This window comes from Manis javanica, chromosome 6 (assembly GCF_040802235.1).
Source record: "Manis javanica isolate MJ-LG chromosome 6, MJ_LKY, whole genome shotgun sequence".
NCBI lineage: Eukaryota > Metazoa > Chordata > Mammalia > Pholidota > Manidae > Manis > Manis javanica.
The window spans coordinates 75,357,188-75,373,265 of NC_133161.1; the positions used below are offsets into that span (position 1 = coordinate 75,357,188).

At 41.9% G+C, this 16,078-nt stretch overlaps 1 protein-coding gene across 29 annotated transcripts in view; it reads right to left on the reverse strand.

Moving 5' to 3' along the window:
- ADAM22 (ADAM metallopeptidase domain 22) overlaps nt 1–16,078 on the reverse strand; it is a 238,654-nt gene that overhangs the window by 104,354 nt on the left and 118,222 nt on the right. For all 29 annotated transcript variants that reach the window (XM_036990656.2, XM_036990655.2, XM_036990657.2 and 26 more), the window contains exon 4: nt 6,601–6,667. In XM_036990656.2, coding sequence (XP_036846551.2) covers nt 6,601–6,667 — 67 coding nt within the window. The remainder of the gene's footprint in view (nt 1–6,600; nt 6,668–16,078) is intronic.

Consider the following 16,078-nt stretch of genomic DNA (forward strand, 5'->3'; position numbering starts at 1 on the left):
CAGTCCCGCTCAGACTCAGTCCCGAGAGCCTCCCAAAATTATCGCCCCCCTCCGGGAGGTAGCAAAATCCCAAGGCAATATGCGCGTTCACATCCCTTTCACCTTAAGAGATTTAGCCTAACTAGAGAAACGCCTAAGTTCCTTTTCCACTGATCCCATGACATACATCAGGGAGTTTCAATAGACCCTCCAGTCTTACAGCCTCACACATCATGACATTTTCATGCTCCTGGCCAATACTCTCCTCCCTGAAGAGCGTAGATGAGTTTAGGACTTCGCCCAAATGCAGGCTACTGAAACCCACAGGACTGACCCCACCTATCCCCCTGGCACCACTGCTGTCCGCGAACAAGACCCACACTGAAATTATAACACCACCATGAGTCTCCGCTCTCGAGATATTTTTGCCTCCTGCTTAATAGCAGGTCTGAAAAAGGGCAGCTTGTAAAGTAGTCAATTTTCAAAAGCTCCAAGACATAATTCAAAAGAGAGATGAAATCCCCTCCGAGTTCTTAGACAGACTCACTCAAGCCCTATTACAGTATACCAGCCTGGACCCAGAAACACCTGAAGGAAGACATGTCCTTATGACATACTTCCTAGCTCAAGGCTACCCCGACAGTAAAGCTAAACTCAAAAAGTTAGAACAGGGTCCCGCTACCCCACAGACTGAGATCCTAACAGTGGCCTTTAAAGTCTTCCATAAGCGGGAGGAGGAGAAAGAATGCCGTAAACAAAAGGCTGATCAGGCCAATTTCCAGATGTTGGCCCAGCTGATAAAACCACAACCTGGGCGCCCCTCTACAAACAAGCCCCCCCAAGAGCTTGTTTCAAGTGCAGAAAAGAGGGACATTGGTCAAGGGCGTGCCCCTCCCCCAGATCTCCTACCACCCCATGCCCCAGATGCCACAAAAAGGGCCACTGGGGGTCTGATTGCCCAACCACCCGAAGGGGAGGCTGGACGAACAACCCCCATCCTAAGCCCGCCGTAGTGGGGCTGGCAGAAGAAGATTGATGGGGCCCGGGGGCTTCTCGCCCGACCATTTCCATCACCAAACAGGAGCCCAGGGTTACTTTAACAGTAGACGGTCACCCCATCTCCTTCCTCCTAGATACAGGAGCCACCTTCTCAGTCTTGTGAGAATACTGGGGCCCTACCACGCCAGCCATTACTCCTATGGTCAGAGCAGGAGGTAAACAGATTTTCCCATTAAACCCCCCACCCACCCTTTTATGCACAATCCAAGACAATCCCATACCTTTCTCCCACTCCTTCCTGGTTATGCCCCAGTGTCCCATCCCTTTACTAGGACGAGACATCCTTTCCCTCCTCCACGTTTCCATAACTATATCCACTCCCACAGCCCCCAGTACTCCCTTTCTGATGGCCCTCATAGCCGATGACCTCCCTCTACCCAATGAAAGCTCCGGTTCTGCCCTCATACACCCTGTAAATCCCAAAGTTTGGGACATTACAAGCCCCTCCGTGGCCCTATGTCCCCCTGCCTCTATCAAATTATGTGACCCCTCTCAGTATATCTGTCAGGCCCAATACCCCCTAACCACTTCAGCCCTCATAGGCCTCCAACCCATCATTCAAGCAGACCCACTCACTCCCCATTTAATACCCCCATATTAGCTGTTAAAAAAACCAACGGATCTTTCCGCCTTGTCCAAGACCTTCGCCTCATCAACATAGCCATTGTCCCTATCCATCCCTTAGTTCCAAATCCATACAGCCTCAGCATCCCACTTCTCAGTCCTAGATCTCAAAGACCCATTTTTCTATCCCTCTAGACCCCTGCTCCCAAGATTTTTTCAACTTCACCTGGACGGACCCATACACAAGACATTCTAAACAACTCACTTGGTCAGTTTTGCCACAAAGCTTCCGAGATAGTCCCCATATTTTTAGACAGGTCCTAGCTCAGGACCTCAAACAGTTTCATCATGATCACTCCAAGTCCACCTTATAATACATTGACAATCTTCTACTCTGCAGTCTCTCGTGGGAATAGTCTCAACTTGACACTGCCTCCCTACTTAACCTTCTAGCTTCCAGAAGTTACCGAGTATCCCCCGTCAAAGCTCAAATCTCTTCCCCTCCTATCACTTACCTCAGATTCCTTCTATCTCAACAAAGAAAGTCCATTACCTTAGACAGAAAATGGCTCCTCTCTGACCTGCCCATTCCCAAAACCAAGACAGAAATCCTTTCCTTTCTAGGCCCTTTCTAAGTCTAGCTAGATATTTTAGAACATAGATCCCTAACTTCTCCCTGCACCCTGTTGGCAAGACCCCTATACAACCTCAGCAAGAGCCCCCCTAAAAAACCATTATCCTCCTCACCCCGACACTCCTTCATTAAGCTCCGTCAAGCCGTTGTAGAAGCCCCAGCTCTCCATCTTCCTGATTTGTCGAAGCCCTTCTCATTATACATTCATGAGAGGTCCAGTCAAGCTTTAAGAGTCCTAGGCCAATATTATGGCTCATCCTTTGCCCCAGTAGCTTATATCTCCAAGCAATTAGACCCCACAGTTCAGGGATGGGCCCCCTGCCTACGAGCATTAGCCACTAGACAGCTCTTGCAGAAAGAAGCTCATAAACTGACATTCAGAGCGCCCCTTACCATTCTGTCCCCACATCACCTAAAAGATCTCTTAACCTACAAAAGTTTACAGACTCTCCCTCCCTCCAGACTCCTGACATTACTGTCCTCTTTCCTCCAAAATCCCGTTCACCCCCTTTGCCATCCATACCTGAATCATGACTTTTTCCTCCTTTACTGCTCTCTTGCTTTTTCCCTCATTCCTATTGTCTTCCCCGCCACCCCAGCCTCCTTTGTATGGCGATTCAAAGTCAGACAGACTTACACACAGCATCAAACAAAAGTTACTGCCCTCATTGCCACACCAGACTGCCCTCTGAAAAGCTGCTCTGAGCCTTTATACCTCCACTTTCCTCCCTCCACTGAAGTGTTCACTAGCAGCTACCCTTATTCTCCCTACCTCTGCTTCCTCTATGACCAAAACAAGCCTATTGCAGGCGATGGCCAGATACCTACAGGAGATGTCCCTACTAGTCTTGCACCATTCACTACATGAGTAACTTCCAGTACCCACAGTATTACTCCTCCAACCGTTTCATGAAATATCCCAATGGCTCATTCTCCTTATCAATCCCAGATCCCTGGGACTCTCGATGGGCTGCCAGAGTCACAGCCTCAGTTTACTACGGGGGGTCCTCGACCCCCCACAGTACCCTTCATATCTCTCGAAAGTATGTTCCCTCTCATTCCCAGATCTCTCAAGTTGCATCAGATAGCAGACATTCCGAAAAAGTCATTATCCAAACTCTTAATAGTGCCTCTTCATCTTCTTATCCCCACCCCTCTTCCCATTTCTCCTACTCTTCATTATAGCTCATTCAGGACACCACCATCTTTCTCAACCACACCCTTAACACAGACAATTGTTTCTTGTGCACATCACTACAGCGCCCACTGCTGGCCGCCGTGCCCTTTAATATTTCCAACTACTCCTTCCATGCAGAAAGACAACCCCTCTGCCCCCTGGCAGACATACCCCTATGTGAACCAGAATACGCAGGTAATCTCACCATCCACCACTGTGTAGGCCCAACTCCACCCCTTTCCAGCGCACTTCACTGCCTCTCTATCTACACCCCTACCTCCGGCTCTAAGACTTTTATGTAACCGGAACACTTCTTTTAGTGTAATGGCAGTCTTTTCAACTCACTGCCTCTCAACTCCGATACACCCTGCATTCTCGTCACCCTAATCCCACAGTTAACACTTTACAGCATGGCAGAATTCCTTGAGCTCCAACCTCCCTTGCCCTCGCGCACAAAAAGAGCTGCTTTCCTTCCCATCATGGTCAGTAGCTCTTTGTTCACCTCAGCCATTGGGGCAGGGTTTTCGGGAGAAGCCTTGGGTCACTCTCTATAGGCAGTTAGAGATCTCAACGCCAAACTTGAGGGAGCCCTGACATCCACTGCCGATTCTCTAACCTCTCTCCAAAGACAGGTCACTTCGCTAGCTAAAGTCACCCTTCAAAACCGGCAGGCCCTAGATCTGCTTACAGCCGAGAAGGGCGGCACCTGCGTCTTCCTCTGGGAAGAGTGCTGCTATTACATCAATGAATCCGGCATTGTAGAAACTGACATTACCAAACTCACCGACCTTGCCTCCAGTCTCCACTCTGCTTCCAATTCCAACCCATTCTCGTCAATACTAACAAACCCCCTCCTCACCTGGCTCTGGCCCATTGCAGGCCCCATAATAATCATTCTTCTCGCCTGTCTCTTCTTACCCTGTATAATAAAGTTCATCAAATCCCAAGTCAGAAAAATCTCTAATCAAGCTTTCAACCAGCTTTTACTCAGGAACTACCAGCTTCTGGCCACAGAAGATCCCTCACCCTCACGTGACCTCCTCACCACACGCTGAGATGGACCCCTCTCTCCACTGGAAACTGTTCCTGGAAACAATAGCCGCAGACGCCTGGCTCCTGACACCCATATCCTCTTGGCCAACCTATGGTTACAGGGAACCTTCATTGATTTCCAACCTGAAGAAGTCCACATCTACTTGTCCTTACTGTGGGGAGTCCTATCAACTCTTTCCTCCCAATCCTCAAGCCCTCACTCCCTTCTCCGCCCCTGTTCAGCAGGAAGCAGCCAGAGAGAAAGCAACATCCACAAACCCATAGAGGAGAAAGGGGGGAATGAAGGGTCCCCACCAGTAAGATGGCAAACTTCCGGCTTCTCCGGGGTCCTCAGTTCCCGCCGGCGCCACCTGAAGCCCAATCACCTCTCGCCCCCCTCCCAATCCCAGCACCTAGCCAACAGCCACCAGCCCCATAGAAGTGACACCTCAATCAATTCATGCCCCCTCCTATATAACCCAGCACCTTTCCCTAATAAAGCGGAACTCTCCGGTGAATTGCTGCCATGTGTCGCTCCTTTCCTTTCAGGTAGGCAAACCATCAAGGAAGAAAATGCAATTCTCAGACTGGAGTATTAGCAAAAATTCTGCAGTACAGTCAGTGCTCTAGAGGGTGTTATATATCTCACACAGTCTAATGGTCTCAGAGTGGAGTATGCTTTGTTGATTAAGTACAAGTTTCCTGAACAGCAGTATCACTGTGAAAACAACAGAGAGCTATTTGCTGGATCTGCCCTCCATGCTCGTATTTGCATTTCATCACTCCACTCACAGACATAAATGGAAATAGTGAACTGCTTGTTTCCTTTCCTTTTTAACTGAACAAAGGAATAAGATACACTGTGCATCCAGAAAAGCATCATATAAAATACAGGAGTGAAGCCAAATAAACATGGAAGAGAAAAAAAGCCTGGAGATTCTGAATCTACAAAATTTTTTTTCCCAGCTACTATATGTTTGAAATTTCCCATAATAAAAGTTTTTCTTTTTTTAGTTAATATATAATTGAAAACCTCATTCTCTTCATGTTGTCACTTGAATAGGACAATGTGATGTATTTTGGTTATTGCTAATAGTTTAATTTGGATAAAAAGCTTTATGACAATAATATACTTAAAAATTGAAAGGCAGTGGACACAGGATTGAAGAGAAAATAACTTTGGAAAATGTTTAGAATATGATACAAGGTTTACTTCTAAAAAGCAAGATTCAATATTGCAGATAGGCATGAAACAAACTGTAAAAAAAATAAAAACTTAAACATGCGCACAGGACAAAACAACACTAAAAGGAAATACAACAAAATGAAAACAAAGTTTACCTCAGTGATGAGTTAAAGGGTGATTTTCCCTTTTTTGTTACACTTTTCTCTACTTACAAGTTTTCAAACATGAGAACGTATCAAATTTGTAATCAGAAGAAGAAAGTAAATATATTATAAATGGCATTTTAATTCTGATAAGACAAAATAGATAGTCTGAACACTGTTCAGGAAAAAATAAAACACTTAGCTAAAACTTCCTATACAAAACATTAGATCTAAAGAAACCTTTGGGCAGGGTCTGATCTCATATGTCATCAGATTACATCAGTAGCCTGGAAAAAATACACATTCTTACACTTTTAAATGGAAGAGGGTTTTATTTGTGTGTAGTCTTTTCAGAGCTTACCTGACAAGAAATAGGATTCTGAGTTTCCTATCTCCAGGGATTTAAAACTCCTTGGTACTTCCCTGCAGACCTAGTAAGTTTATAATTTTGCCAGAAAGTCTTCCCCAACTAAATGCAAAGCCAGGTACCTCCCCTGGATCCAAGATCCCACCTCTTGCTTCTCAGAGCTAACCTTAAAGGCCAATTTCAGAAATCATTTTTCTGTGACACATTCTTAAAAAGAACTCTGGAAGCTATATTAATTCCACAGAACATAACTCCAACAATTTCTAGAAAACAATAAGAATTCCTTTCTTGATAACTAAAGAGGTTTTTTTTTCTCCCATGAAGTGATAAACTTTCTGGTAAATTCTGAAATATAAGAACCCCAAAACTGTACATTAGAAGTATCACTGAAAATCAAAATCATCATCAATATATAAAAGATTCTCAAACAATTTCCACAGAGAGGACAATTTTACTTACCTTAACTTCCACTGTCTTCCCTCCAGGTTCGATGTGTCTCTCTATGTATTCAGAAGACAGCAAATCACTGCAACAAACAGAAAAGATGATGAGAGAGGGCCTTGGGAATATAAATCACTTGAAAATCACTGTCCAGCTGACATACACCAGCTTTAATGATTCTTTGACTCAGATCTGAAAACAAAAATAAACTTTGTAGGTCTCTCTCTCTCTCTCTCTCTCTCTCTCTCTCTCTCTCTCTCTCTCTGTTACATACACACAAACAGCCTACTACTTCTAAAAAGATAATAGGCTACACTGACTAAATGACCCATCACCCTACGTCCAGCAGAGCCGATTCCCCTCATTGGGGTCAACAGTTGTAGGACTACGGCAAACACACCATGATTTTTGAGACTTAATAGTCTTCTCTTTGTTACTTTAACTTTTTATCAAATACTTTTGATTTATTATCATATCTTCCCATTAGTAATGTATGTATGTTTTAATCTAACAAAATATTAGTTTCCATCACAAAAAAGAATTTTAAAGGGGCAAAGGAAGGAAGAAAAAATAAAAACATATACCTCCAGCATTTTAAAACAATCTCTTTTGAAATCTCCCTTAAACGACAACCTTTTTGTATACTTCTAAAATGTTTCCATCATCTTCAATATGCTTCTCTTTAATTTCATATATGTGAAAAATGTCCCCATCAATGGAGGTGCCTCAAGACACAACTCCCATAAAATGTTTTGAAGTCTTCAAATTTTTAAAGTGCTAAAATGTAAATCAAATAAATATTATTAAATAAAAATAATACATAAAGCTATACCATTTCTTAATATATTATTCTATTCATAGACATCCAGCACACTAAAACACCTTTTTTCACAGTTCTCTGAAGGTACCAAAATTGCCCCATCATTTAAAAAAATGTATATTTCTGAGCACATAAGCCTACCATGACAGGCACCATGCCTATAGTTGCTTGAAATGTAAACAGAATGATCAAACAAGCATTATATTAACACAGTCACCACAATCAGTTTCCTGTTGTATCTGATGCTTACATTACCATTTAGGAAACCTATAATTATGGTCTAAGTCCTTGTTTCATATGTCTTCAGAATGTATTTCCTATCGACTTTATAGGGGACCAGCTAGGGTGCTCTAAGCTGCAAGTTGCAGAAAACACAACTAAAAGTGGCTTAAGCCATTAGGACAGGTATATCTTATTTTTTGTTAGAAATTTCAGGGCAGGCATAGTCTTCAATTTGTGAATCTTCAATTCCATTCAATTAATACATTTGTAGTTTATAAAATATAGGCAAACACTTCAAAGAGGTTTTAAGTACAGATAAGCAGCTAGTAAACACAACTTTGTTAGACCTGGGCGGAATGGATAGGATGTGTGTAAAATATAAGTAAGAAGATCATGTATGGGTTACACATTGATAGAAAGGATGGATAACCAAAAGATACCTAATATTCATGAGGTACCCAAATAGTAAATGTTCATAATATAATAAATATACAAAGGACACTAAACATCCAGGATATATATATATATACAAGCAGTTCATGTTTATGAGGTCTTAATTTAACTACCCAGGGTTTCTCGACTTCCACACTACTCAACTTTTGGGCCAGATAATTCTTTGTCTTGGGGAGTGTCTTACACATGGCAGCATATTCAGCAGCATGCCTGGCCTGCCCACTAGATACCAGTAGCATCTCTCCCTCTCTCACACATACACACACACCAGTCATGACAATAAAAAATGTGTCCAGCCCTGCCAAACGTACACTGGGAGGTAAAATCTCCCTGGTTAAGAACCGCTGCTGACACCCATTCCTGCCCCATGTTTTTCTCTGCCCGAAAAGCACAAATAGAATTCATGGCTGTCACCAAGCTAACTGGTGAGCTACTGCTCCAGAGCAGGTATACTTGTTCCTTGTTCCTGTGTATCTCAGACACTGCAAGTGGGTGTAATTGCTCCCATCTACTGGGCTTGCCCAAACCTCAACTCTGGTCCTTGAAACCGCATGAGCAGCAGGGACAGGAGCTGCAGCAGGCAGAGAAGCACTGTGCATGCCAGGATTAGGTGGCGTGGCCCTTCCCCTCCACTGGCACCCCATCCTAAGTGTGCTAACCCACCCATTTCTTTCCTCTTGCTTCTCACCATGTGCCCTAAGGTGACTTAGCAAACCTTGGGATCTGAGGACTTCAATTTGGTTCGTCGGTGGGGGTTTGCTGTGTCCTTACTTCTGAGACAGCTTGCCTGGTAGTATACTTGTAGGCTACCATTGCATTTCCCACCTGACACCAGGGAAGTCCTGGGTTGGTTTGTGTGGTGGCTCAGTACCATTACTGACATCAGGAATGTGTTCACCTGTCTGCAGATGGCAGTATGGTGGGGAGCCTGTTCTCTTAAACCAGTGCTTCCCATGACCCTCATATGGCTGCTGCAATTCTAGCATCTCATGAAGATAAAAATATCCCCAGGCATAAAAGCCTTGGATTTCTTTAAGAGTCAATAAACTCTTCACAAAAAGTCCTTAGCATTCATTTTCTCAAGTGTGTTTTTCCAGAATTACATATTTGTCCATGCCAAAACCAATCCTTTGACAAGGACATTTGTCTTTGCACAATCTAGATTCTCCCTCTTCGGGTCTTCCCATCCACACTGTGACTACACACAGAAAGTTAACAATAGTACAGGTAAGGAGCGTGGTAGAGGGAAAAGCTGTTGTATAACCAACCGACAGTTGCCACAGATGTGTCAGTATTTTGTAAATTTCCCTGGACTTCTCTCAAAATAATGAAGCTGCCTGGCCAAGATCTGCCTCAGGAAAAGCATGTCATTGTTTCAGCATCCACACCTCGCCCTGTTGCCCAAGGCCACGCCCCGGACAGGGGAGCACCGGCCAGATGTTCAGAGAAAAAAACTACCAGACAGGGGCAGTGTTGATTAGCAGAACCAGCCAGGTTCCCTTTCTTGGGAATCTATAGTAAATTTAGACAAAAATCATTCAGCTGATGACGAAAAAGTAAGCAGAAAGCCAAAAATAAGCAGACACTTGAGAGAAACTGAGGTGGGCCAGTGATGAATGCCTGCGTGAAAGCCCCAAATCTCTGCTGCATGCGTCCCTGAACCCAGAAGAGTCCATCCCTGATGCTAGACACCTGCCCATCCTGTCCTCATCACGGCCACGTGAGAAAATCCCCACCCTGCACCTAGAACAGCCCGTGCCTGATGCCGGACACCTGCCAATCCTGTCCCTGTCACAGCCATGTGAGTAAATCCCTACCCTGTACCCAGAACAGCCTGTCCCTGATGCCAGATACCTGCAATCCTGTCCCCATCACAGCCAAATGAGTAAATCGCCCCCCCCCCCCGACATCAGAGCTGGCATGAGTGAGATCAAAGCAGCTACATTAAATACGACATGGAAGAGGGTAGTTCTGCAGTAATAATAACAACAGCAAGGCTTTTAAAAACTTTTTGAATCTCCCAGGTTTCAGATTTCAAGAGAGTATTTTCCTTTGAATTGTGAAATCTAGGAATCAAGAGCATATGCATCACCACACAAATGTAATTACAGCAAAGAAAACGGTCTGCTCCGGAATTATGCAGCTATTTCAATCAAGCCTCTACACCTACAAGTATATTGCTGGAAAGGATTCCACATCATTTAACCAAAAACAGCCCATGCAATTTGGTTTTGTTTGTTTGCAGTATTGTGGAAGACGGCTAACAGTTGTCATTTTAATTATTAGACTGAAAAACCTTCTATTTAAAATGTCGCTTTTCCTCTACTGAACCATAAAATCCTTAATACCATCAACTTAGAACCTGAGTAAATTTTCTTGAAACTTCTTAAAATAGAGATTTTCAAAATTACCTTAAGGTCTTTTCCTTAGATCATCATTGTGTACTGTTAAGTAGGGATCTCCTTAATATCTGGAAAATTTTATTTACTATGAATTGATTAGATAAAATGTATTCCATTTTAACCGCTTATTCAAAACTGATGTGTGAATTTTGAATTCTTTGAGAATTTTGAAAGATAAAAACAAAATTCATTTTCGATCAAATTCTAAAGGCCACTCATTTTAAAAAGGATATAAGTTGTTTTTAAAATTAGGTATGTATTCTGAGGCATTTTTTTTTCATCTGTAGGACATAATTAGCCTGAAATAAGCAGAACAAATACAATGTAAACATTTTCAGTCATTATAATGATTATCCTTTGTCTAATGGGCAACTGTCATGGATCAGAGGCAGCTGGTAGAATACAAATGCTTTAGAGTTTAAAAACAAAAACAAATACTTTGGTTTCCTATTCAAACTCTGCTGTTTACTAGCTCTGTGACCTTGGTCAAGTTATTTCTTATGAACATGAGGTTTTCCCATGTCTAAAAGAGAGATGATAAAAGTTTCTTTATAAAATTGGTATTTTTAAGTCAGAACCACAATGAAAATGTCTCCAAATCCTTATTTCAATTATCTCCACCCATATCCACCATCTGCTATCCATCTTTCTCTTTAACTATTTGGGAGACTTTTAAACCACTGATCCTACCTACCACCTTTCCACTGTCCTTCACCCCGCCCTGTCCACCTCATCTAGTTGATATTCCATGATGCATGGTGATAACCACCCCCTTGCACACTGTGAACTTCCTCACCCCTCCCTCATGCTCCACTCTGCTCGTTTGGTCAAACCTCAGCCACGGTAACATTTACCTCTTCTACTGATCAAAGTCTGACCCCAAGGAGCAGAACATCCTGAATGACTGTATGTTGAATCTATAGCCACAATATCAAGTGCTCCCCTGTAGCATACTCCCCATAAATTCACTACGTTTTTTCTAGTCAATTTACTGTGAGAGGGCACTTTCGAACTTTTCTGTCTCAAATCTCCAAAGCATTCCCACTTCATCACTCCCTGCTATGACATCACTTCTGTATTCACTGAGAAAATGGAAACAGAAAGCTCTGCTTCATCTTTCCAGTCTACTGTCAAAAAGAATCACACTGGCCCAACTTCTGCTAGGCCAGGTCACCAAACCAGGGCTTAATACCTAAGCTTATTACAGTTTCAACCTCCCCCAGAAATACAGCCAGTCAGGAATGGTCTGGTCAACATCATCCACAAGATACCTTTCACATGAGCCTTCTCCCTCTTCCCTAAAAGAAGAGGAGGTCATCTGCATTATAAGAACCCCTATTCTTCCCTCTAAGAGAAAGTGACCTTGCCTGAAACAACTTTTTCTTTCTCTATTTTCAGTTTTTTCCTTTTCTTTTGCTAATTACTTTCCCTTCACCAACTATCGATAAAACCTTTCATTTTGTACAATTCCCCTCGGAGCATCTCTCTACTTGCTAGAGGGGATACTGCCCGATTCATGAATCACTTAACAAAGCCAATTAGCTCTTCAAATTTACATGGGTGAATTTTTATTTTTAACACCACCAACACCACTGTTGCTAAATCAGACTCTATTTAGGATGTCCAATAGGCATCTCAAATTCAATATGGCTCATGAATAACCCAGCCAAATCCAAAAATCCAATTCTACATTCAAAATGTATCCTAGTAATAACTCTACAGTAAAGAAAACTGGGGACATCACTTTAACCAAGTGATCTTAGTTAACATCACACCAGAAATGGAGGAAACCAAAACCACTGCTCCTAAGGGGATACAGTGAGAAAGAAACAAGTGTTTAGCAGAAACACTACAGTATAAGAAAGAAACAAATAAACAAAGAAAATAAAAAGAGCTTTAGATTTTCAAAGAAACAGCCTCAAAGCAAAGATGTAATCCAAGGTGCTTCCAGAAAAATGTGACCTCAAGGTCAAAATCAAATCAAGTGCAAGTGGATATAAGACCCTTCCTTTGTTAAGACCCTCAAGAAAGACTAAAGGTTAGTTTTGCTTAAACTGTATCATCTATGGAAAAGAGTTTCTAAGATTCTTAAGGGCCTCCCTGCTAGATCCTCAGCTATATCAAAGAGTTTTTAAGAATCTTAAAGGTGTGACTCATAGACATTCACATCTAAGAATCTGAAGATCATTTGTCACAAAATATCTTAATTCACATTCCAAAGTAGATAGGGGCCTCTCTCAAAAAGATCTGTGGTTATGGTTTTGTATAATGGGGTGAATCCCAATAAGATTCTCAGGAAATCCATCAATGAATCACCACCAGTTTGAACCAAAATGGCCAGTCAGTTCATATTTTTTACAGTCTGCAAGTAGACCTAGAAAGATAGTTAGATTAAGGCCTGGGCCATTTCTTGTGGGAAAAAAATGGTAGTTCAAAGAGTAGAACCAAGAACCAAAGGTAGCCACTCTCAGGAAGAAGAACAGAGCTCTAATGAACATTCATTACTTTTGCCCAAAACAAGGGGAACTGGTAACATAGACCTGGCTGAATATCAGAATTTCAATGGACCAGTGATAACTAGGTACTCCCTATTCTCCCTACCCGCTTTAAACAGGAGCAGCATCTACTGCAGTCATCCTGTCCCTACCTCCCCACTGTACCTTCAGTGTGTGTGGAACAGATGACCTGTCTCTTTAATCTAAGGATCTGTACCTGAGTTACTTCATCTAAGAAGCCTTAATCACACTAGGGCCTGATTGAGATGATGAAAATGTGAACCCCAAGAGTTTGAACCTAATACTATAATGGAAAGATGTTTTTCAGGAGTCTTTGGAGGAATTTAGTGCATTTTGCATATAATTTGTGTCAAATGATGGACTATATTGATCAAGAAAGCTATAAATGCTTTGCAACTCCTCTCATGGTGAAGTAGAAATCAATCGATATTCCTCTCCTCTAATCTAAGCCAGTCCTTTGGCCAATATAATGGGACAGAAGTGATATTATGTATCATATGATATTGCAGCTTCCACTTTCACACACATGGAACTTCCCATCTTTGAATCTTTCAATTGAGCCGCCATTGTGTGAGGAAGCCCAGGCAACCACATAGCAAGACCAAAGTGGGGGAGAACCAAAGTCCCTAGCTGACAGCCCCAGGTGAATACCCAGCGAATACTGGTACCAACTTCCAACCATGTGACTGAGGCCATTTGGATCCTCAGGATGTAGTAGTGCCCCAGCTAAACCTTGTCAAAGTAAATTAACATAGCCATTGTGTTTAAGAAACAGTTTATTCAGTCTTACTGAGGAACATGGCCTGGAAGTCAGTCAGTCAGAGTGTTCTGACAAGACTGCTCCAAAGCTCTTGGGGGGCATCTTTAATTCCTTTTTACAGAAGTGGATATGTGCGCAGGAAGAGGTTATGTTAATCAACTCATCAGGGGAGTGTCAAGAGAACAATAAACATTCTGATGCTACCTGTGTGCCAGAGGGTGAAAGCAATTAGGATTGTTAATCATTCTCCTAAAGGATTCTACCAAGAATCAGACCAGTTTGTCTTCTTTTTGAGTATTCCAGGCTTGTCTTCTCTGGTCATGGGTGAGGGGCTGTGACAGTCTTGTGGCACAGGCAAGAGGGCTGTCAGGCATCTTCACAGCACAGTCTGAGCTCATCTGGCTGACTTGGGGCTCTACAGCTTGCACAGCTGTCTTTGCCTATGGGACACTGCGGGGACACACACAACTTCATTTTATTTCACACACTACATGAAGCAGAAATGCCCAATCCACAGATTGCCCAAAATAACTATAAGGCAAAGGCTGATCATGCCTTCTCATTCTAACATTCAATGATTGTTATACTGCACAAAATTTGCATCACATTTTCCTTTGAGCAGTCTCCAAATGAGCACAATGTAACTCACTTTGGATAACATAAATATTAAAGAATCATCAAAACTTCAAACATGACTATAATCCACCCAGTGAAATAGGAAAAAAGCCCTAAAAGTCATCAGTCACAATGGAAAATTAGAGATCTCATTAGGTATTTAAGCTATGAAAAGCTTTTCAGAAGAACAGAACTGGGAAAAATGAAAGATTCAGTAAGAATCTAAATTTTATTATTTATTGTATGTAAAAGGAATAAGGAATTATAAGCTTAATTTTTTAAAGAAAATACTCTTCCAATTCTCTTCATTCTATGCACCCTTACACCCATTTCATCTTCTCTCTCTTATTTCTATTTTATCTAGCTAAGTTTTCACCTTCCAGATTCTTTAGGCACACTAATGGCTTTGCTGAGAATCCTCACTACAGAAATGCATGTATGTCCTGGACTTTCATACCACTGAGAATTAATCATCCATTCTTTAGCTTTGTTTTCTGCAAAACTGTTGTCTGTATCCTCAGTATGTAACAAATAGTATTTAAAATTTCTATTTTGTTCAAACTAAATTGAAGGAAAATTAAAGATATACTTTTGGATTTTCATTTTATTACTTTCTTATTTGTATATATATAAATTCCTTTCCTGCTTGTGCACATATAAGAGATCTTCTGTATACTCTTTGGCCTAAAGGTGAGGCTGCTGAGTTATGTTCTACTTAGAAAATGAAAATTTTCAGGGAGCTTTAAATGTATATGTTAAGATTAGGGCACTTGGCATAAATTCAGTTAGGTAGGAGTTGACATGGGCATTAGCATGAATACTTGCTGTTATTTAAAGAATCCTTATTTTTACTAAGGTAAAGGTTTCCAAGCCTGGCTTTGCAGCAGAATCATAGGACACTTTTTTTTTTTTGTAAATGCCTATGCACCCTTCCCCTCCACCAACTATCAAATCAGAATCTGGTACATTTATTCTGATATACAAAAAACGTTCCCAGGACATGTAAGTATAATCAAATTATGTCTACAAATATTCTAGTAAAATACTAAAAATAGAATAGCATGTTGGCATATTCTGATCATCGTGACTCATTACCACATTGAAGACCAAGACACCAGGAAACACATGGCAGCGAAGCAATTAAAAGGAGTCCCAGGTGGATTTCATGGCACATAATCAACACAGGGAGACATGCTGTTTTTTAAGAAGGAAGTTGCTGACATAATTCAAAATCTCCTTAGGTTTTCTGTGAGAACCCTATCAATGGGAGATTTTGGTGTTAAAGTTCCACTTCTTAGATGTGGTTGAAATAAATTATTTATATTAATTTAGTAATTTATATTTATGTTAAATTAATATTAATTTGAGCTAGCCTCAAATTCTCTCTCTATTGCCATCTGCCTAATAAGCACCTTTACCTTCTCTGTCTCCTTCCTTTCCACAGCCATACTCTGGGAGTGAGACCATATGCCTCCACCAGACTCCATCGTCAGAAATCAAGAAGAGCCCAGTGCTCAGAGTAAGATTGCTCCCATCCCACCTACCTGCCCTCACAAGTTGAAGTCAAGCGGGATCCCAAATTCTGCCTGCTCCTAGCAAAGAGAGCATCTACCAACCATCAACACAGCCAGCCTCATTATGGCAACATGCTTTAGAATCATCAAGATTAACCTAATCAGGCCCTTTCTCCTAATTCATGTCTATCACT